Here is a 24,373-nt window from a genome sequence, read left to right as displayed (position 1 = left end):
TAGTATCTATTTGACACATCCTCACAATTACCTTTCAATGATCGGCCAATTGATCAGTGATGACAAAGGCTTGAAATCGCCACAGGTTAATTAACAACTGCAGACATATCTCCCGTCACGTTTATCGTGTCGGCCATTTTGTACTTGATGTAAATGTATTACGACGCTCTGTAATTGTGATTGACTTACTGAGGTAGTTCTTAACAGACCTTCTCATCTAATGAGGATATTTTGGGGAATACATTTCTTGTAAACAAACTAAAACAGATGTTCCTCGCTTTGGGGAGAACTATTTTATTCCGAAATGGCCTATCAAAGCTAATAGTAAGTCAAGGCACCATGCGTGTATATGATCTGTTGTTATATGTGTTTAACAAATACGGTTTGGGGCGTAAATAAAATACACTGACGCAAGTATATTCTAATCAAATCAATTGGATAATTGAATATGCTTTATTTTACATATTACATAACATCACTACACAAAATTTGGACAGTTGCAGTAACACACTACGGTGATCGCATTAAACACCACTTTGAACAGTATTTTAGTTATATCACGGTGTATCAGACTGATGTGGGATAAAAATCCGAAGTGGTTCAGACCATCCAACGGGTGTTCGCGAAAGGTGAGCGTATTCTGCCGTACAGGTGGCGCCCGTCACAAACACATGCAAGGACAAGTCAATTGTTCACCTGAACAAAGCACGAATACACACAATGATGCCCGTCCTCACTATTACTGAGCATGTAAATTATATTGTCCGTCAAAAACATGGACGAGTATAAGCAATATGTTCCTACAGGTAATACAGGTCATACATTTGACAAAATGTATTGGCTCAGAGCATTATTGTTGATCACAGCGTATAGACTCGACATGCAGATGAACTCATCAGCGCATTTTTACACTTTATCTTTTAACTGGCATGTTAAACTTCTATTTCATAACTCAGTTTTATTTGCACGGATCACTATGGAATCTTGGAAGGGACATTGTCGCGTTGTCGTATTGCCGCATTGACGCCCTTACTTGTTTACTTAAGAGCAGGGACCGCCTCCATGGTCTAATGGTAGAGCGTCCGCCCGGAGAGTGGAAGGTCCGGGGTTCGATCCCCGGCCGTGTCATACCAAAAGACGTCTGGCGCTGGGCATTAAGGGGCTAAAACAAGGACTGGTCGGCTCGGAGTCAGTATACTGTGTCAGAATGGGGTATTCATGCTAATCTGCGGCATGGTATCTCAGTGAGCTAGCACTATAAATCGGCATCCCTCCGGACTAATACGCTACAGTCGGAAAGCGCACGTTAAATCTTCTATATCAGTCAGTCAGTCAGACTAGTACAAGCAGCCACGAGCACACACATACACGTGCATGCACGTCGCTATATAAGTGCAATAATCTTGGACGCGACGTTAAACCCAATTTTCACCTCACCTCACCTCACCTCACTTAAGAGCAGAGCTGGCTATGTTAGATGATATAACGGTGTCCTCCCAGATCGCTTAATTTCTCCCCACAAGGTACCAAAATACAATTAGGTGATGTGGGTATGCTATGCCTGGATGAGATTTATATAATTAGGTAATGTGGGTAGTTGGAACAGTCCACTTTACTGAAAGAAGGGATGACAAGACAGCCAGAGATACATACATATTTTAATCAAAAACATATTATAACAAGTAGCCTCTATCAACAACTATGAGTCTCTGTGTCTCTTGTTGAATTAGCATTAGATAAGGTTGAGAATTAATTGTGTTTTGTCAATACATCTTAGACTGGTGAGTCATCTGTTAGCCCAGCTAGAGTTCAAGGATAACCAGCCTACTCATATTTAGCATAGTTGGAAAATGTGTCGTCCCCTACCCCAGCTTGCGCCATCACAAACCGTCAATCACCCACTGACCCCTAGCCCCGACAGCTGAATGTCCTGCTGTTTTTCACAAATTAAACTACCAGCGGTGGTATTGATTTAAACATATTTTATTTCGGAAAACCAAATGGATTAGGTACAAGTGACACACTTACGAGGCCTTCTCCTATATACATTTCACTACATTGTGGTATGTGAATTCTGTGGTGCAGAATAAATATACAGTGCATAGGAATTACAAGTAATGAGAAAATATAATAACACACACATATTCATATATATACAGTATTACACACAAACACATATACCTACATACACTCACACATACATCTACATATATACATATGATGAATTTACATTTTTGATATACAATGGTACATGATATATTTATAAAATAACACAGTAGTTAATAAACTACATGTAATAGACATTTCAAATGTATGTGAAGGGCGGGAAATCTAGAATGTAACTAAGCTGTGATAGTTACAGGGAATGCTATTGTTTTACATCAAAATCAGAGTGTTGAAACAACCATGTATTATATGTACCAATCACTTGTAAAATCCAGATAGTTTGAAAGTAGCTCGTGAAATATAATTCTTGTTATAGTTCTTGTTGTATTAGGACACAATTTAAAATCTGTTTGTTTCTACAATAAATTTATGGACATATTTAAAAATTAAGTTATTTTGTTCTTCAGATAGAATTTTGTTACCACAAAGAATTGTTTCTAAATTTGGCTGAGTCCCTATATTCCTAAAGTTGATAAACAAAAATTGTCTTATTTAAGAATATTTTTTACATTCAAGAAAATAGTGAAAAGCATTTTCCCATGGGGAACCGCAAAGGCAAGAAATAGTGTCTGACAAATTAACCTTAAATAAATCATCATTTAGATTGCTACATCTATGTCTAAGTCTTGTGTGGATAATATTGATTTGACGCTTTCCATAATTGAAATAATTTGGAGATTTAATAACAATTGGATTAATTTTTTTACAGATTATATCTATTTTATTTATATTTAAGTTTACGCATACCTGAAACCATTTTCGCTGTTGACCTAGCAATAATTGAAACATGTGCAGTCCATCTCGTATCTTGAGATAACGTGCCCCCCAGATGTTTGTGGGTTTCAACGTGTTTAATGGCACTGTTAGCATAGCAAATAGTTGGATAATCCTGTACCTGTTTGTGACTAAAAAGCATGTATTGCCCACTGGTGGAGAGAGAGAAGGTCTTGATTTAGTCTGTCTTCAATTACCATATCAGTAGATGAAGTTCCTATACATGTATCGTCGGCGAATAACCTAGTAATATTTTGAAGCTGATCAGTAATATCATTTATGTAAACTGGAAATAGGAACGGCCCCAGTACAGAGCCCTGTGGGACACCTGCTTTAGTGAATGTTTTACTTGATAAACTACCATTAATAAATACTCTTTGGTAACAGGCTGACAGATAACTACGACACCAAACTAATAATTTACCAGTTATACCATATTGTTGAAGTTTATGCAATATATCTTTGTGCAATACCCTGTCGAATGCCTTAGAAATATCACAGAATATCATACAAAAATATTTATGATCATCAAGTGAATTACAACTTTAAATGTGATGGTAAATTTCAATTAATTGATATGTAGTACAATTGTTTGGCATGAATCCCGATTGATATTTGGAAAGTAGCTTATTCTCCAGAAAGTAATTATACATTCTTTTAAAAATGAGTCTGTCAAATAATTTCCAAAGACAAGATAACAGTGAAATATACCTGTAGTTGGAAGGGTTGGATATATCTCCCTTTTTGTACAAAGGCATTACATTATCAAGTTTCCACTGTGATGGGAATGTGCTATGTTCAAGAGACAAATTAAATAACAAGCGTAAAGGATTGGCTATGGACTCCGGGGGGCGCATGGATTAGTGAGCACACAGATTAGGCAATCTGGGCTCACCAGTAATTAGACAATGTGGGTATTAATTGGTTTAGGAAATTACGCGATCTGGGTATACTCCGATATAACCATAATCCATGAGCTCCAGCGGGGGGCAAACTGGTTTCGTTATTGTGTGGTATGAGCTGTGACGTAGACCCAAGAGAATAAAGTAAAACATGAGACCAACGCAAGGCTACAATGATTGGGAAAGTCGAGATTTCCACAGCTCTAGCCTGAAATTAAGAATGGTTCTGTCCTCCTTTTTAATTTTTTAATTTTATTTTGTAGACATGGATAGACCAACCAGGAAAGAAATTGATGGAATATTAATATCACATGTCACCAATAATCCAGTTAAATTCATCACACAATAACATATTAGTATTTGATATTACGAAGGGCATGATCAGGTACATGTTCACTGTAGTAATGTACATACTAGTCAACTTGATTATAATGTTTATTAAAGTGTAGCGCGTCATCAACGATTACTATATGATATCCCAACTTGTCATCGATGTATTGACATCGAACAATGGACGATTATGCGAAATTCTTATTCGAGCTATAAATAGCTTCAACAGGGACAGTACCGGTGTCAGTAAAATTTTTGCAGTTAAAAATATAATCTAAAGGAGCCAAGAACAATATTGTTTTATTAATGCTTTCTTCCTTGGATAGAATTGAGGCAATCTGGGCTTGCCAAATCGTTCTAGACTTGAGCTGGACTCCTTTAAAATGTATTCTCTATGGTCTGGGAGACGTACAAGGGTGTCAGTATCGCATGGAGAACTGACGTTTGGGAGAATGCAGCAGGGGCCATCATGGTTAGTGTAATCGGATATATTGTGGAGTTTCGGGTTTGGGCTGTTTGCTAAATAGAACAAGGGCTCACGGACAAGGGCACAATGTAGCGATTAAAGCATCTCCACCTCTGTTTATATCAGATATGTTATTGTGATTTGAAATCTCTTTTTGAACAATTGCGAGTTATTGTAATTTATTATTGACACTGACCTCGAATATTGACTCGTCACATGATCAGTATTCATCCGTCACGTGATGAATATTGACAAGGTGGCATCTCAGTTTCACATTTCACTGTTCGCAGCCAAGTTACCGTAATCAAAGACGTACATAGATATATTCATCATCAATAACAAGGACCTTGGATTTCTTCAAGAGTGTTCGGGTCAAACAGTTTTGTTTATCTATTTGTTGTTTTATGTTGCACTCAGCAATATTCCAGCTATTTCCAGCGGTTTGTAAATAATCGAGACTGGACAAGACAATCCAGTGATTGATATCATGAGCATCGATCCACGCATTTTGAGGTACGATGACATGCAGCAATAAAATCAGCGAGCCTGACCACCCGATCCCGTTAGTCGCCTCTTCCGACAAGCATAGTCGCCTTTTATGACAAGCATGGATTGCTGAAGATCTATTCCATCACGGATCTTCACGGATCTTCACGGATCTCCAGTCACACATAATAGCTGGCGTTGTCCGTTATTGTTATTGTCTCAGGTACAGAAGTCGGTGAGAAATCAATGAGAGCTGTTTCTGAAGAAGATGTTGCTATGCAGGTTACTGATATCAATACCATGCGGATATGCTTATAAGACAGATACATGCCTGTGGTATGATAGCAAGTTTCTCCCTGAGATCATTAAGTCGGATGTCAGCAATGTCTACACCGTCTATGACAATAGATTTACCCGTCCACCGACCTGGACATATGACAGATAACAATTATGCAACAGCGTGTGAATGGAAATAGAATGACATCAAGCTAAACATAAGTCCATATGGGTAAAACTTGATATTGTGATATATACAAAAATAGTATTTCTTTCTTTGACGCCAGCCTCCCTTTCTTCGGAAAGAATAATGAGCAATATCACTCCACCTTGGCCCCACAGACATGTAGATGTCAAACCAGATGTATATTAGTTGTTATTCCCAAATATAAAATAGATGTTATCAATGCGTAAGTCCAGCATTTCACATATAAATTTTTTCAGTGAACTTCAGATGCCATTTGTTTTATGGTTGACATAATTGAATCCGACACCTGGTATCGTCACTATATGATAGTAATCCGAAAACACACGCTCATAATATTTCTGAAGTATATGGAGTGGCTTTTGTCGATTTTATTTTAAATAATGAATCAACATTTAACTTATTTAAGAGATGCGAATTTAGTTAGCCTAAGGTACAGATTATAACACTAGGTTAGTTTTAGATGAATCGGCTGTGGGGATCTGTTTGCTTTGGTCAGGGTATGCAAGGATAGGGGCCGTTGTAATGGCTTGCTTCAGGTTTTTGAATACCTGTGCACAAATTGTCGAAGCGTTTGAAAGATCATGCATTATTCTTAACAAATAAAGAAATATGACAGCACCCATCGCCTAAAGCAATTGGCAATATTCGGGTTTGTCCGCTGTACTATGTGCATCGAGCAGCAATAACTAAAACATTGAATCAGAGTTATGCGCATATTTAGTTGTCAGAGATGTATGTGGCAACAGCAGGGGATGACCATGACTCTAGCTGATCTGGATGCTGCTACCTTGTACAGCAGTATACAGCGGCAATCTGTCACCAAGTGATCGTGCAGTGATAAAGTCTTGGAGCAACACAGACACATCCTGTTCACGGACACTTGTTGTATTTCATGCGTGCTGACTGACAGGTAAGTTTCAATATCTATTCATGCTTTAAATTAAGTAAAGCTTTTCATTCAATCTGGTAAAGGTACTTTGTAGCACAAGATAAGGTGTATCCATTTTCAGGTTGAAAACATGATTCCAGGATTATTTGCAACATGTTTGCAGGTACACTACTTATATTTAACCTGAATGTTCATTCACCACAGGTCAAATATCTTGTTTATTTAGGAAGTCTAGTATTTCCTTGGACAGTCTAGTAACTGAAACTTTAATCTATAGGACTTGTTTGCTATTCAGGCGTGTTTCGTATATCTTATTGTCCAAGAAACGTGCTGTAAGGATAAGCACTCAGGGTTTATTGCTCCCTATTCAGGCCCGTTGGGAGTATTCACTCAAAGAATGGTGAGTTAATTGATTCCCAGGTAATTGGTCGCAGCCAACATAATTGGAGGGCGTGGCATCTTGTCAATATCTTGTCAAAGTGTTGTTTTAGTTACTATCTTTGAATACTGTTCTACAATTGCTTAGCTAATGAGCATGTATATTTGCCCTGGTTTAATTAATCAGTGATCATTATCAGTTTAGAATAGGCTTCTGATCCTCTTTGTTGTCGTCTATTGATACAATTATCTCATAGTGACATAATGTGAACTTTTACCACAATTTCAATTATTACAGAACTGTATTCTTATTTAATGATGCAGACGATGTCCTTGACAGTTATTGTATTAAACAGCCTTTTTGAGAACGCAAACCCTATACTGAATGCTGACAATGGAGTTCAAGTCATATTGATCGATCTGTCAACATACCATGTTCCATGTAATGGATGGATTGACAAACACTGCTGGTAACGCCAACAATCCGATGACCTAAGTCGATCGCATATCTCTAACATTTAGAGCAGACGATATCTTTGACAGTTATTAATGCATTACATAACCTTTTAAAAACCCAATACTTATTCTGAATTTTGTGTTGACCAATATCTAGTTAAGTAGTATTTTATTATTATTCGCCACAGTCTGCTTTATACATGCATAATGTAAATTTTGAGTGAATGTCACTGCAAACACGAAAAAGTCGTTTTTTCCCGTATATGGTCATTGGACGGAAAAACGACTAAAACTTCATTAAAATTGATTAATTGGTTAGCGTCTAGAAAGTGTCCGGAAAAGCGTCGAGTTTTTCAAGAGTAAAATGGACGGAAAAACAATGCTTTTTGCTCCGCCTTGTACAACTGTTAACGGCCAATCAGATACATGTAGCACTGGTCCCCCGATGCACGCGATGCCCAAGGCTTCCTTTCGGAAGCACTAGGTTTCGTATTTCTGGCATGCCTTGCTGTAGTATCTGCCGTGCGCAATGCTGGAATTCAGACACGCGCCAAGAAGTCAAACCAAACCATGTTACCAAGTTTATTGAGATAACATATCCATCCTCTATGCACAGTTACCTCTATCGGATAATGGGTTGTGTTTCATTTGGTTATAACAGTAACTAATTTTGTAATGTGAAGTTTACACGATATACGGCTTTTCCATAGGACGAGCGATGGGTCACATGACGTTTATCACGTGACTGTATTCTTGAAATTACGTAAACACTGACAACTTCCACATTCCTGGGGAAAACCCTGGGAATTCCCTCGTACGGATTTATACAGAAGCGTTGTTTTTCATCATTTAGACCCTTTAATTTTGAACGTAGCGTCTTTGCATACTCTGGGATAAGTCATAAAGTTTGGTTGCATGCCCGTTCAAGGATACCCATCCTAGAGAAAAAAAACCCCAAAAATCCAAACTATCATTTTGTACTTGATGTAAATGTATTACGACGCTCTGTAATTGTGATTGACTTACTGAGGTAGTTCTTAACAGACCTTCTCATCTAATGAGGATATTTTTGGGAATACATTTCTTGTAAACAAACTAAAACAGATGTTCCTCGCTTTGGGGGGAACTATTTTATTCCGAAATGGCCTATTAAAGCTAATAGTAAGTCAAGGCACCATGCGTGTATATGATCTGTTGTTATATGTGTTTAACAAATACGGTTTGGGGCGTAAATAAAATACACTGACGCAAGTATATTCTAATCAAATCAATTGGATAATTGAATATGCTTTATTTTACATATTACATAACATCACTACACAAAATTTGGACAGTTGCAGTAACACACTACGGTGATCGCATTAAACACCACTTTGAACAGTATTTAAGTTATATCACGGTGTATCAGACTGATGTGGGATAAAAATCCGAAGTGGTTCAGACCATCCAACGGATGTTCGCGAAAGGTGAGCGTATTCTGCCGTACAGGTGGCGCCCGTCACAAACACATGCAAGGACAAGTCAATTGTTCACCTGAACAAAGCACGAATACACACAATGATGCCCGTCCTCACTATTACTGAGCATGTAAATTATATTGTCCGTCAAAAACATGGACGAGTATAAGCAATATGTTCCTACAGGTAATACAGGTCATACATTTGACAAAATGTATTGGCTCAGAGCATTATTGTTGATCACAGCGTATAGACTCGACATGCAGATGAACTCATCAGCGCATTTTTACACTTTATCTTTTCTCACCTCACTTAAGAGCAGAGTTGGCTATGTTAGATGATATAACGGTGTCCTCCCAGATCGCTTAATTTCGCTTAGAGTTCGAGGATAACCAGCCTACTCATATTTAGCATAGTTGGAAAGTGTGTCTTCTCCTACCCCAGCTTGCGCCATCACAAACCGTCAATCACCCACTGACCCATGGCCCCGACAGCTGAATATCACAAATTAAACTACCAGCGGCGGTATTGATTTTAACATATTTTATTTCGGAAAACCAAATGGATTAAGCACAAGTGACACACTTACGAGGCCTTCTCCTATATACATTTCACTACATTGTGATATGTGAATTCTGTGGTGCAGAATAAATATACAGTGCATAGGAATTACAAGTAATGAGAAAATATAATAACACACACATATTCATATATATACAGTATTACACACAAACACATATACCTACATACACTCACACATACATCTACATATATACATATGATGAATTTACATTTTTGATATACAATGGTACATGATATATTTATAAAATAACACAGTAGTTAATAAACTACATGTAATAGACATTTCAAATGTATGTGAAGGGCGGGAAATCTAGAATGTAACTAAGCTGTGATAGTTACAGGGAATGCTATTGTTTTACATCAAAATCAGAGTGTTGAAACAACCATGTATTATATGTACCAATCACTTGTAAAATCCAGATAGTTTGAAAGTAGCTCGTGAAATATAATTCTTGTTATAGTTCTTGTTGTATTAGGACACAATTTAAAATCTGTTTGTTTCTACAATAAATTTATGGACATATTTAAAAATTAAGTTATTTTGTTCTTCAGATAGAATTTTGTTACCACAAAGAATTGTTTCTAAATTTGGCTGAGTCCCTATATTCCTAAAGTTGATAAACAAAAATTGTCTTATTTATTTTATTAAGTGGATAATATTAATTTGACGCTTTCCATAATTGAAATAATTTGGAGATTTAATAACATTTGGATTAATTTTAGTTTTTAATTCAGCTACAGAGATACTATTTTTGTGAATTTTCATTTTGTGAATTCCATTGTTTTAAAGAGTCTATAATAAATGATTTCTGAAATGTACTTGTTCTGGCAAAAGGTTCAGTCATGTTCTGTTTGTTACGTAGGTTATAATTTGAAGCAGCTGATCTAGTGTGGGGTAACAAATCCTTTAGATATGAGGGACATTCATTTATTATTATTTTGTGCACTGTCGTAAGTTTTTGAATTTTTCGTCTCTCTTTTACTGGTAGCCAGTCGGTTTCGAAATATAAACTTTCTCTCGAGGCAAATTTGGTCAAGCCCGTCACAATTCTGACAGCGCCAAGTTGTATTAATTCAAGTTTATTTTCGTTGTAAGCAGAACAGTTGTCCCATACTTCCGACGAGTATTCCAGAATAGGTCTTATAAATGTCAGATAGATTTTTTTACAGATTATATCCATTTTATTTATATTTAAGTTTACGCATACCTGAAACCATTTTCGCTGTTGACCTAGCAATAATTGAAACATGTGCAGTCCATCTCGTATCTTGAGATAACGTGCCCCCCAGATGTTTGTGGGTTTCAACATGTTCAATGGCACTGTTAGCATAGCAAATAGTTGGATAATCCTGTACCTGTTTGTGACTAAAAAGCATGTATTGCCCACTGGTGGAGAGAGAGAAGGTCTTGATTTAGTCTGTCTTCAATTACCATATCAGTAGATGAAGTTCCTATACATGTATCGTCGGCGAATAACCTAGTAATATTTTGAAGCTGATCAGTAATATCATTTATGTAAACTGGAAATAGGAACGGCCCCAGTACAGAGCCCTGTGGGACACCTGCTTTAGTGACTGTTTTACTTGATAAACTACCATTAATAAATACTCTTTGGTAACAGGCTGACAGATAACTACGACACCAAACTAATAAGTTACCAGTTATACCATATTGTTGAAGTTTATGCAATATACCTTTGTGCCATACCCTGTCGAATGCCTTAAAAATATCACAGAATATCATACAAAAATATTTATGATCATCAAGTGAATTACAAATGTGATGGTAAATTTCAATTAATTGATATGTAGTACAATTGTTTGGCATGAATCCCGATTGGTATTTGGAAAGTAGCTTATTCTCCAGAAAGTAATTATACATTCTTTTAAAAATGAGTCTTTCAAATAATTTCCAAAGACAAGATAACAGTGAAATATACCTGTAGTTGGAAGGGTTGGATTTATCTCCCTTTTTGTACAAAGGCATTACATTATCAAGTTTCCACTGTGATGGGAATGTGCTATGTTCAAGAGACAAATTAAATAACAAGCGTAAAGGATTGGCTATGGATAGTGATATATATTTAAGTAATCTGTGATATAGGTTGTCGGGACCGCTTGCTTTATTTGCCGGTAGGGACTATGAGATCTGTTATTCTTGACTTTCAATAACGGTATAATCCAATTCATGTTTACATAGTTTAACAAATGGTGGTAGTGAGGCGCCTTCATCATCAACATTGGAAACTGACGTAAAATTATCGTTGAGAGCTTCAGCTTTATCAAAATCAGAAAATGCTTCAGGTACAGTGTTGTTGTTAGTGACCAGAGGTGGGTTCATCTTGTTGTCATGGAAACGTACAGTACGGGACCTCTGACACAACTGTGAGTGACACAACTTGGATATATCTCCCTTTTTGTACAAAGGCATTACATTATCAAGTTTCCACTGTGATGGGAATGTGCTATGTTCAAGAGACAAATTAAATAACAAGCGTAAAGGATTGGCTATGGACTCCGGGGGGCGCATGGATTAGTGAGCACACAGATTAGGCAATCTGGGCTCACCAGTAATTAGACAATGTGGGTATTGATTGGTTTAGGAAATTACGCGATCTGGGTATACTCCGATATAACCATAATCCAGGGGCTCCAGCGGGGGGCAAACTGGTCTCGTTATTGTGTGGTATGAGCTGTGACGTAGACCCAAGAGAATAAAGTAAAACATGAGACCAACGCAAGGCTACAATGATTGGGAAAGTCGAGATTTCCACATGGATAGACCAACCAGGAAAGAAATTGATGGAATATTAATATCACATGTCACTAATAATCCAGTTAAATTCATCACACAATAACATATTAGTATTTGATATTACGAAGGGCATGATCAGGTACATGTTCACTGTAGTAATGTACATACTAGTCAACTTGATTATAATGTTTATTAAAGTGTAGCGTGTCATCAACGATTACTATATGATATCCTAACTTGTCATCGATGTATTGACATCGAACAATGGACGATTATTCGAAATTCTTATTCGAGCTATAAATAGCTTCAACAGGGACAGTACCGGTGTCAGTAAAATTTTTGCAGTTAAAAATATAATCTAAAGGAGCAAAGAACAATATTGTTTTATTAATGCTCTCTTCCATGGATAGAGTTGAGGCAATCTGGGCTTGCCAAATCGTTCTAGACTTGAGCTGGACTCCTTTAAAATGTATTCTCTATGGTCTGGGAGACGTACAAGGGTGTCAGTATCGCATGGAGAACTGACGTTTGGGAGAATGCAGCAGGGGCCATCATGGTTAGTGTAATCGGATATATTGTGGAGTTTCGGGCTGTTTGCTAAATAGAACAAGGGCTCACGGACAAGGGCACAATGTAGAGATTAAAGCATCTCCACCTCTGTTTATATCAGATATGTTATTGTGATTTGAAATCTCCTTTTGAACAATTGCGAGTTATTGTATACTCTGTATTCTTTCGTCATGGTAGAATATATATTTTCTATGTTGCTTTTTGAATTATCCACAAACAATGAAAACTACAATGTAAACATCTATCTGGAGATATACAATAATACAACTGAAGTGCATATCTGACACATATGCGATACAACATAGAAAAGGCACAGCACCTGGTCTTGACACAACCAGCTACGAGATATTGAAAAACCTACCTGATCAAACCAAAGGCTTACTCACTGAGTTGTATAACACGATATGGTCCAAAAGAGAAGTCCCAAAAGCATGGAAACATGCTGCAGTTATCCCGCCGCTAAAGCAAGGGAAAGACAAAGCCCTACCAAACTCTTATCGACCGATCTCACTCACCTCAAACATGTCTAAAGCCATGGAAGCCATGGCTACGAAAAGGCTCATGCATCACCTTGAAACTGGCAACCACATAAAACCTGACCAAAGTGGCTTTAGGAAGAGACACTCGTGTCTAGATCATATTCTAAGACTGGACAATTAAATGAAAAAAGCGCAATTAAACAGACAATATCCTAGCCGCAGTATTTCTGGACTTCAGCAAAGCCTTCGAGATGGTATGGCATGACGGACTCCTCTCAAAACTAGCACAAAATAGAGTAGAAGGGAACATGGCAAACTTCATAGACAGCTTCCTGCAAGACAGGTCGCTATCAGTTAAAATAGGGAACAATCGATTTGATCCTATGGCACTGGACAATGGCACGCCACAAGGCAGCATTATAAGCCCAACCCTGTTCAATATCATGATCAACGATCTTTTTGACGGTGTCAACTCTCCTACCCAATCTTCTAAATTCGCTGATGACGCAGCAATATGGGTAAAGCACAGAGATATTTCACAAATCAAAAAAAAACTCAAGTCAGCCCTGGACGGAGTAGATCAATGGTGCAATAAATGGGGATTCACCCTTTCAAGTGAAAAAAACTGTTGGAGTTCTATTCAAACTGCAGGGGAAATATGCTATGATACCCCGTGTCTCCATAAAAGACAAACCTATCAAATTCGAAAAATCTACAATATTTCTTGGGGTGATCCTTGATCAACACCTCACTTGGCACAAACATATGGAATATGTGGAAAACAGATGTCAAAAAGACCTGAACGTATTACGGGCAATTTCAGGCACATCTTGGGGCACATCGAGGGAGACTCAGCTGGACCTCTACAAATCTCTTATCAGATCAAAAATTGACTATGGTTGTGAGGCTTTTCATTCATCATCAAAAACTGTCTTGAGTTCTGATTCGTTGTTGTTGGCAAAATATACGTTATATTATGCAAATGTTTAGTGGATGTTCTGGTCCATTGTAGCTAGCTATATACATGTACACGCTATATTATACAAATGATGAGTGAATGTTCTGGTCCATTTGGGCAAAATTACTCTCCTGGAAATCATCTAAATTATCCTTTCTTGTATACAAATTATTTTTCAGTGACGACCTTTTGGGAAAAAGTAAACATATATGTATAACATATATCAAACGAACTTTTGACGAACTTGGACTTTGCTACATGTACATCTGTTTTTTACAAAGCTTTTTAAATCCTACTTATCTAAAACATTTAGTCCATGAAATATTAAATGGCGATAACCTTGTGGGACAAGTGCAAGAGACAAGACTTCTAATGGAACAATGTATATTATCATAAAAATGATTCCTTATATGTTGAATACCATTTAAGTGTACTGCAGGAAAACGTTTGGCGAGTCTTACTTAAGCTTAGAATTGTAACCACAATCTCCCTATTGAAACTTTGTGGAAAATATACCTTTAACCAAAAGGAAATGCCCACTTTGTTAATCATCTGACATAGGTGATGAATTCAATTATTTGTTTATTTGTCCATCTTTAGAAAACGAAAGAAAACAATTTTTACACAGATTCTACTACATTAAACCCAACATACATAAAATGAATTTACTTTTCAATAATTCACGATTAGGAACATTGAGAAAACTAAACAATCAAGTAACTCTCCCTCTTGAGATTCACATATATTGCTACCCCAGTGAATCTGTATAAATTACATGCATGCTCAGCAAAGATGTTTTTGTATATTATATTATATCATATCATATCATATCATATCATATCATATCATATCATATCATATCATATTATCATGGTGTTGAAATATTTTTGTACTCCTGAGTGTAAAGTTCAGTTAAGCGAAGAGGCACCACGTATGGCATAAAGGGCACACAGACCAGCTGAAAAGGACCCTTGTTAGAGTGGGGTTTTAGTTAGATGTGTAATCGTAATCAGTGTGTTTTTGTGAATGGAGCCCAATCGCAAACAAGTTAAAAGAAGGCTGGGTTCCCCAAGGGTCAGCCTTAGGGCCTTACTCTTCATATTAATGACGTAGCAGATAATCCAAGCTGCATTACAAGACTGATTACACATCACTTGGAGTCTTCAAGATGTTGTGCAATGATACAAAATAAAATGTTCAGAAGTTTAGCTTTATTAAAGGAATGGGCCAAAAGTTGGTTGATTTTATACAATCCTGATGAAACGCAAGCTGTTATATTCTCACAAGAGGAAGATAAAATTATTTCTTAATGATGTTAAACCGGGACACTCTCAATATAATGTATCAGGTTTTCATCAGGCCCATTTGAATACGTATGTGAGGTTTTGGTATAGGTGTACAATAGATCAGAGTGATAGACTGGAAAGATTGCACTTGAAAGCAGCTGGAATCATTTCTAGGCTACCAAAATATACATCGCGACATCATTATACTTTGAAACTGCTTGGAAACGGTTGCAAGAACGTAGACGGAAACGACAACTTTGTCTTTTATGTAAATATATCACACCGTCGCCCTATCTTATTTAAAACCACCTTTTACCAAATCCGGCAGCTGCCCCCCCCCCCCCCCCCCCCCCCCCCCCAAAAAAAAAAAACAAGTACATGTGTACGTACCATTAACAATGGGAAAATATCACAAATCCCCGCAAAAGACTTAAACCTTCACATGAAGCTGTTTTCCCGTCGGTTATCAAGCCGAGGAATGATGATAATCCGTTAACTGAAAGAACATTTAATTCAACACAACATTACAAAACACTTATAATCTAAAATCCTCCTAAGGACCCATCGTACTTATCTTTTGGACTTAAGTTAGCTCAGTTAAATTATGTTTTTTGCTGACTAGAATGTGAAGACACAGAAGAATGTGTGCGTGGTTATGAATGTGAAAATACACACTAGTATATTGTTTTCCTTTGTTCAAAAAGACGTGCTCCTGACACAGTCGTAATCGTACAATGTACTCTGCATTTAGCTTTGTAGCAGGGATTCATAAACCCATGCTCATTTAGTCGGAATCGTACTATTGACTCCGCGTTATGCAGAGATTTCAATTGCAAATGGAAAGGTTTTTTTTGCTTTAGTTATTAAATGAAGAAGAGATGCTTCACTTAGAAATATATGTTGTAAAGTCGAAAATACACCGAATGATCTTAATTGGATATTAAATGGAACGGTGGTTTGTTAGAACAAGATAAAATATATTTTTAGTTATATACATATTTATATATGTAATACAAAGAGATGTATGTAAACTATAGAAAATTATAGCAAGAGCTATATATAGTGAACGTTTGTCTTCCACTCATGATATCAATTACTGGATTGTCTGGCCTAAACTCGATTATTTACAGAGCGGCGTCATATAGCTGGAATATTGCTGAGTGCGGCGTTAAACAACAAACAAACAAGTATAACTGAAAGTGACAAACCTGTTTCCATTATCAAAAGAAATATATGCTAAGTAATCGCCGAAAGCCTGTTCATATACATAAGAAATATTTGCCTGATGCAGATTCAATTATATGAGTCCGACTGTATCGTGATCATGAGCATGTGTTTATGAACCACTGTCAAATAGTGATGATACAAGGTGTTCGCGAAAAGTTTAGCATGTCCTGCCCCACCGGTGGCACCGGTCATACGCACATGCAAAGGCAAGTCAAATGTTCACCTGAAACAAACACGCGAGCATAGGGAATTGCATCCATTCTGCGATTCCAACTCTGTCAAAAGTAAGTTTTTATGCTTGGTTGGTTGGTTGTTTTATGCTGCACTCAGCAATATTACAGCTATATGACGGCGGTCTGTAAATAATCGATTCTGGACCAGACAATCAAGTGATTGATATCATGAGCATCGATCCACCTGTCAATACAAAGAAATGTTCACTCTCCAGTCCGGTCAAGGTGAATCTTACACTAAACGTTTATATCCGGCTATAGAATATCAGCGTAGCCTCCCATGTACCAGTATCTTAGGCGGTGAAAAATGTTTCAACATATTACTCAATTTACTTTAAATACGAAATCCGAACACATGTCTCTTTACAGTACCTCACCATGCGGCTCAAATTAGGAGGATTGGTGTTATTGATGCTGGGTCTGTGTGTTTCACAGTGGCTTTTCTGGCATGGCAGTGGAATGGACCATTATGAAACCATCATGCACATGTTTTCAAATGGATACGTATCAGAATCCAACAGAGTAAACGACACGTCAGTGAAACTTGACATTCAGTGTGTGGGACCAGGACCAAATGAAGCAGAGGATCTGTTTTGTATGGTATGTGAAGGATTTGCTTCATTGCTGCAACCACCTTGGGATATATGTCAAATAACCTCGAACAAGAGGGTGTGGGGTGTGTGGGGGAGCACGGGTGGCCTAGTCGTCTAAGGCGTCGGGATTCGCTTTGCAGAGTTGCGTACCTTGGGCACGCCAGAAACCTATGATTGTGGGTTCGAATCCCGGTTCGCCCCGATTATGTTTGTAGGGTTGTCAGCACCATACCCGTGCTCGTGGGTTTCACCGAAGTGGTAAACGTCTGAGACCTGTATCACTTCGGGCTTTCTTCCCACATTAAGCCAACAAACCGTGATATAACTGGAATAAAGCGGCGCCTAACCCCAACTCATTCACTCACAACTGGCAGGACGTTGCTCACGATACTTGGTCACAAAGAAATTTATTGAGATCATACTGTCTTATCACACCACATGGTCTACAGTACATACGCAGAGGATGCTGCGTTTGCAAATCATGCCATATACAAAACATTAATGAAGTGCTGTTTTGTGATGATGTCACAGTGTCTTATGTTACAGGAAAGACCCCAATATCTGTCGGACTTTAAGAACCCCTGCTGGTACGCGAAAGAGGATGGGAAGTTACGTCTCAGGTGCATCCCTTACTTCCATATTCTGGGTGTGTGCAAGTCGGGGACCACCGACCTCGCCTACCGCATAAAGACCCATAAAGACGTATTTCTGGAACAGAAGGAAATCCATTACTGGTGCTGTAGAAAATATGGTAATACTTCCATTATTATAATACTACCGTGTATGGATGAGTGAATGATTGACAAGAGTTTAAATTACATTCACTTTAAAGTGTATTGGTACATACAAACCAAAACATGCGGTTTTTACAGTTTATTTGTTTCACTGTACACAGACCTCTCAGACGACGATACACATTTACTTTGCCATGCGGTCTGAAGAGCTAGAACTTGCTCCCTATAGCTAGAAATTAAAACATTAATGTTATATACAATATGCGTGTCCTGGGGCAGTTGAAGCTGGTGACTATAACAGGCAAGAAGTGATTCTTGAAGAATAAGCAAATAGCGATCTGCGTTCAATGTGGAGACACATGTACTGCTTGTCTTTGGTGTGTCCATTGTCTGTCGGTTTTGTGATAGTAACCTGACAGTGACAATGATTGTTGCACGAAAGCAACCAAAGTATTTATCGAAGGTGTGTCTGGTTCCCAACTGACCATACCAATGGCCCTTTTCTCTGTGGTAGTGCCGATAAACGTGGCATGTTACTGGTGAGTTCTGTGCTCCTTATGCATTGAAGGATATTTTGAGTTGTGTGTATACCCGAATACATCCTATGATCTTCCAGCTCGTTAAATCAATTTACACGATAAACCTAGCAATGTTTTCAGTTGTCTGTTGCATTTTGTAAAAGTGGTTTTACACGAAACATGGAAACATTGTTTTATTTGATTTCAAATTCTAATAAATTATGAATATATACTATACTTACCGCCAAAAGAAACGCGAACCATAGAAACATATAGGGAAGTATGTACGTCAAGAAGAGATGTTTCCCATGTGTACAAATTAATGACAACTAACAATCAGTCAAGTGTTACCACGGAGTGTCTTTATTCCTATCCCGATATGCTGCACGTGATTTTCAAACTTTACACGCTTATCCTGCACGAGACAGTTGATGCATCTCGAGTCATGCATCTATGACGTCACATGTGATGCGTTCATGAGCGTTGGCTCACACATCATTCCATTGTCCATCAAACCATTCTAATATCTTTTGATTATGAATAATTCGTCATATGTTAACCGACATATATGGTATGCGCGTTTCTTTTGTTTTGTTTGTTTGTGTTTAACTTCACTGGAATCCAATACGTGCTGGTGACGTCGCAAGCAGCTTCCTTCGCGTGCGCCATTAAGGTCAGAGGGTGCGACTTAGTCCAATTTGCAAGTTTGGAGGACGGTCGTCATGGCTCCGATAGAGAGTGGCGGTTTTTAATCGTGGCTAAATGAAAGTGGGCTCACCGACATGTCTGTCACCAAGTTCCCGAAGCACGAGTTCTCACAGGCCTCAGAATTAGTGGCGGTGGACAAAAACGACTTTGAAACACAAAATTGTCAACTTGCACAGTGTTAAGTGCTTGAAAAGTTTATAGTATCTCCACAGCAGCCGATTCCTTATGAAGTTCAACAAAACGGGAAAGAAAAGCAACAGATCTCGCCAAGGCAGCTCAGTTTTCAAGGACATACTCACATCCTGAAACTGGACAACTAGTGTTGTACACTAGCCCCCTAGTTCGAAGTATCTAAAGGCTGTTTGAACCTGCATAAGTGAGAGACGAGTGCCTTTCTTTCTCAACTTGCCTTGAGATTGCGACCTCTCTACTTGCCTAGTGCTGAAGGGATACCTATCGAGTTTTCTGCCTGCTTCCAACACTATTCCCGTGACTCCTGTCTTATTCAGAACATTCATCTGTAATATGAACACACAATGCCATTTACTAAGTGGTCAAATATACTTATACTTGGGATGACACTTTCTTAGTATAGTACAGATTCTCGTACTTTTTTGGGTTGAGTCCCGTCCAGGATGTGCATAGCTTTCGGCCATGGAAGCCGTGCCAATTTACTCTTGTCAGTTTAGTGACAGTGATCAATGTTTATTACGCGGCTACATTTTGGTGTGGCTAAGAATGCAATATAAAATGCGGTAGAACATGTTTGATAATCATGAAAGCATACATTGTTGCGCATATATTTGTTCAACAACATACAAATAAAGTATGACTCATTGGTATTTCAATCACTGATAGGTCCTCAACAAGTTTTAAAAATGAAAGCGGAGACACCATGCAACTTCAGCTGCTATCAACAAAAGTTTGATACTGTTACACACCGGATAAAAGAGACAACTTCAGACACAGGCCACCACAACATGATCACAGGTAAATATACCTGATTAAATACATTTGATGAATATTTAACAATTTGAAAATCCCTGGTTCGCACTTCGATTACGTTTCCAGGTTTGTCAGCATTGTACCCCTTGTTTGATCAAAGTGGTCCCGCCTCCTTTCACACGCAGCTAACACGCCCTGGTATTAGTGAAATATTTTGCTGAGCGGCGTTAAAACAAACGTGCAATTGCTTGCTCACTAACTTCGTCTTGTTCGCCCAGGTGATGCAACCCCGGCCGATTTTCAAAATTTCGTTGGATGGCCAAAAATACCACAAAATGTAGGTCTAGAGAAACCTGTGGTTCTGACACCCCATCTCATGAGACACGTGTATACAGATCCGAAGTTTATTCTCATCCTCAGAAATCCAACTGACAGGTAGGTGCCTGGTTTGGATTTACTGAACCTTGGTTTATTTTCCTAACTGTCGTATAAAGGGTAAATGAGTTAATGAATGATATTTAACGCTGATGTCAGTAACATTCCAGGTTTAGAACGCCTGCCTGTTAACACTGCAATCGCGAAAACGTTGTTTTTGTGTATGTTCTTTGAACGGGAAAACCACGTTTTCGGACGCTTTCGAAGCATCGTTTTTACGTCAAAATAACGTTGTTGTTTGACATCGGAATTTACTGGGAGAGAATGATATCATCAAGCTCCTCATTTTCTTGATTGACATTGTCATACAAGCGACAGCCTCTACCGGAATTTCTACATCTCACATCTCATTGGTCAGTTCTCGCCTGTTAGATTCCAGCCCGGAGTTTGACGTTGTACTCGTATCGCTTAGCGGAAGTGCTGAATTCAATCGTTCTGCGCATGCGGATTGTTTATTACCTTGTCCACATTTTCCGTTCAGTGCATGCGCGATTTCGCGAATTCTTTCCTAGTAGTCATGGTCATAACTATTTGAGAGTGGTTCATAAACACATTCTCATGATAAGGTCGTAATGGAACAATGTCGCTTAAATTAAATGGCACGTACTTGGTCGACACCCATTTCGTCTCATTAACTAACACAATGAGACAATGACACTTTAAAGGTCATGGTCACAACGCATGAAAGTAGCACATAAACAGCTTATGACCCTGCTGACTTGAGATCTTATTACAGGGTAGTCTCCAGGCATACATGACCTCTGAGAACGGGTATTTTAATGGTATTTCTAATGGTATTTTGACAGAATGAGAAAATTCAATAAACAAAATTATATGTCTTTGACAAGGATGCATCAAATTATAGAAATATATGTCATATTTGTAGAAAATCAATATTTGATTTTATTTGAATTGTCGAAGGCTACAATCAAACACTAACCCCTTTTTATATTATTACTACATTGAAGGTGCCTTTACATTTTCTTAACATACTAAAATAACTTTGCATTTTATGAATATACCATGTCTGAAGTACAATAAATATATTTATTCAACATAAATCAGTTATTTGAAATTTAAATAAATATTGTATTAGATATAACTAAAGAATGTAACACAAATAAAACTAATTTGGTTAAACTTCTAAATATAACATTCTAATGCCATTATCATTGGTAATATTTTCAGTCGGATCTCTCGGCATAAATATCGGTTCGAATGCAAAGCTCTTAGCATGTATGTTTAAAATAAATTGGTTTAAAACATCCTGACCATTTGGTCATTCGTACGTCTGGATATTTACGCACACCTGAAGGCCAGATGACATCATTGCAGGTTATATTCTGACTATATGATGCGAGTCGGACGGTCAGCTGAGGATTTCCATGAAGCTGTGACAAGAGATATTCAGATCGAGGAGACCTGCATGAAGAACCACACGGTGGAACATTGTCTGTACAGCCTTGACATCGGACGAACAGTTCGGGTAGGAATATCTCTTGACCAGTGAACAGTTCAGAGATGTGATATATTAACTTATGTGTACATTTGTAATGCTGAATGACATGGTGATGCTATGAGGAGTTAAATTGATGTACGTTATCGCATATTACAATTCGCATTTTTCTTTCACAGACTTTCATTTACTTTGGGTGCTATTCAGTGTACATGCGAGAATGGCTGAAGGTTTTTTCAAGAGAGCAATTCCTGATCTTGCGAACAGAGGACCACAATCAGGATCCAAAAGCTCAGTTAAGAAAAGTGTACAACTATTTAAAACTAAGTGAGTTTTTATCTTTTTCTTTCCGGTTGCGTAAATTTCCTTTCGATTAGTGACACAGTTTCATGAAATATAAACAAGTATGAAAGGAAAGATAAAATTGTCATAATTATGTGTTTGGGATATGTCAACATAATTCCCCAGACCAACTCAGTTACTGACATACACATATTCCGACTTTAGGATAACTCATACAAAGGCACATTGTATTTCAGATTACACTGAAGAGTGGTTGTCTTACATCGCCAGTGTGCCTCATCTCAATGTCAGCAAGAAGAAGAAAAGTAAAGGACCTATGCTTAAAAAGACCCGTGTCTTACTCGACACATTTTACAGCAGATACAATCGGGATCTTGCAGATATACTACAGGACAGGAAGTTTCTGTGGCTGACTTGATATCTGCCATGGAATGCGGGGATATAACCTACAAGCAAACAGTTCATACCAATATTCCCTTCAAACAATTGTTTCTAATTCATTTTTATCATAATTGATATTTACAGTCGATATTTTGAGATTATTACCCACATGGTAAAGGTACAGGTAGTAAGATACTGTCGTAACTGCTTTCGGGTGTCAAGTGGGACCCTACTACAGTTATTGAAAGTATTGCCGCTCCTGGTCATCATGGTCAGTTAAACCATGACTTTGCAAGTCGCCTTGTGAGCTCAGCCAAGGAGTGATGGGTCTAACGACGCTTACTCCAAGTTGTCTCCATCAGCATTCATTCTCGCATAATGAAGAAACGCAACACCAGCTTTATACTCACATTGTTTTACTTACTCTCAGCCATCTATCAATACACGACAGGATCAGACCGGTCAGGCTCGTCACTAACTGGGGAGAACTCGATCGATTGACAAACCGCGCTCTCCTTTCCTACTGTTGAAGGTATCATTTTATAGTGTTTGGGCCTGGCCTGTCTTTGTCACATGTCACAATACCTCATTTTGATTCGTTAAAAGTTAGATTTGACCATGAACTCATGTGTGTCGTAATCGGAAAAATACCGAAGCCTACGTGCCAGAGTGAACATCTCTCTATTGATATGTTGACTCACTCCGGATGCTACAAATGAAAAGAATCTTTCCTCTCTGCTTGTTTCATCAACTAATAGACGATAATATGGAACCAATTCAGTGATAAAAATGCAATGTCCAGAATACTCTTGTGATACAAGTAAATGTCAAATGTCTTTTATCTATTAATTTCTTCAATCTAAAAGTTCTCTGTCACAAACTTTGTATACCTAATGCAACTCATCATTGCAGCTATAAACGGTTTAATTTGTTATCATTTTCTAATGTTTTTGAGACGCATTTGAGCCTTATAAAATACTAAATCCGTACGTCACACGTGTGTCGTGCAAGGTTGACCTTGTTTTATTCGTGTTGATTGGATAACCGTGACCTCTGTCACATCGGGACTACTTTTTTTATTCATAAAACATCGCGAGACGTCATTCATTTTGCAACTACAAGGCAGAACTGAAGAAATTCATGAGAACGAGAGATATTTACAAACACTTTATTAAACCAAACAGTATAGTCAAATTCGGTTTGCATTCTATATAAGTTATGCATAGAGCTTTTACAGACATTATTAATATATTCGAGCTGTATCCATTTACAATGTACGACTACCGATCAAGAGAGCGAGGGTCCCCATGAGCATGACGCATCGGACCACTTTCGCAACTTTCAATTTGATTTAACGTAAAATGGTAAACGGGGAAAATGAAGTCTGTTTAAACTATCTTGACAAATATCTAGACTTACTTA

General features: G+C 37.9%; 1 protein-coding gene across 1 annotated transcript in view; it reads left to right on the top strand.

Annotated features, from left to right (window-relative positions):
- The window catches only part of LOC139475311 (uncharacterized), a 33,515-nt gene extending 10,527 nt beyond the window's left edge, over nt 1-22,988 (top strand). The window contains exons 3-9 of the mRNA XM_071258538.1: nt 17,248-17,478; nt 18,018-18,222; nt 20,290-20,421; nt 20,655-20,811; nt 22,147-22,297; nt 22,447-22,594; nt 22,807-22,988. Coding sequence (XP_071114639.1) covers nt 17,248-17,478; nt 18,018-18,222; nt 20,290-20,421; nt 20,655-20,811; nt 22,147-22,297; nt 22,447-22,594; nt 22,807-22,988 — 1,206 coding nt within the window. The remainder of the gene's footprint in view (nt 1-17,247; nt 17,479-18,017; nt 18,223-20,289; nt 20,422-20,654; nt 20,812-22,146; nt 22,298-22,446; nt 22,595-22,806) is intronic.
- Nucleotides 22,989-24,373: the final 1,385 nt, after the last annotated feature.

Source organism: Haliotis cracherodii, unplaced genomic scaffold, assembly GCF_022045235.1.
Source record: "Haliotis cracherodii isolate W230 unplaced genomic scaffold, xgHalCrac1.p SCAF_3, whole genome shotgun sequence".
Lineage (NCBI taxonomy): Eukaryota > Metazoa > Mollusca > Gastropoda > Lepetellida > Haliotidae > Haliotis > Haliotis cracherodii.
Note: the sequence above shows the minus strand (reverse complement) of the source record. Positions and strands in the feature narration are given on the sequence as shown.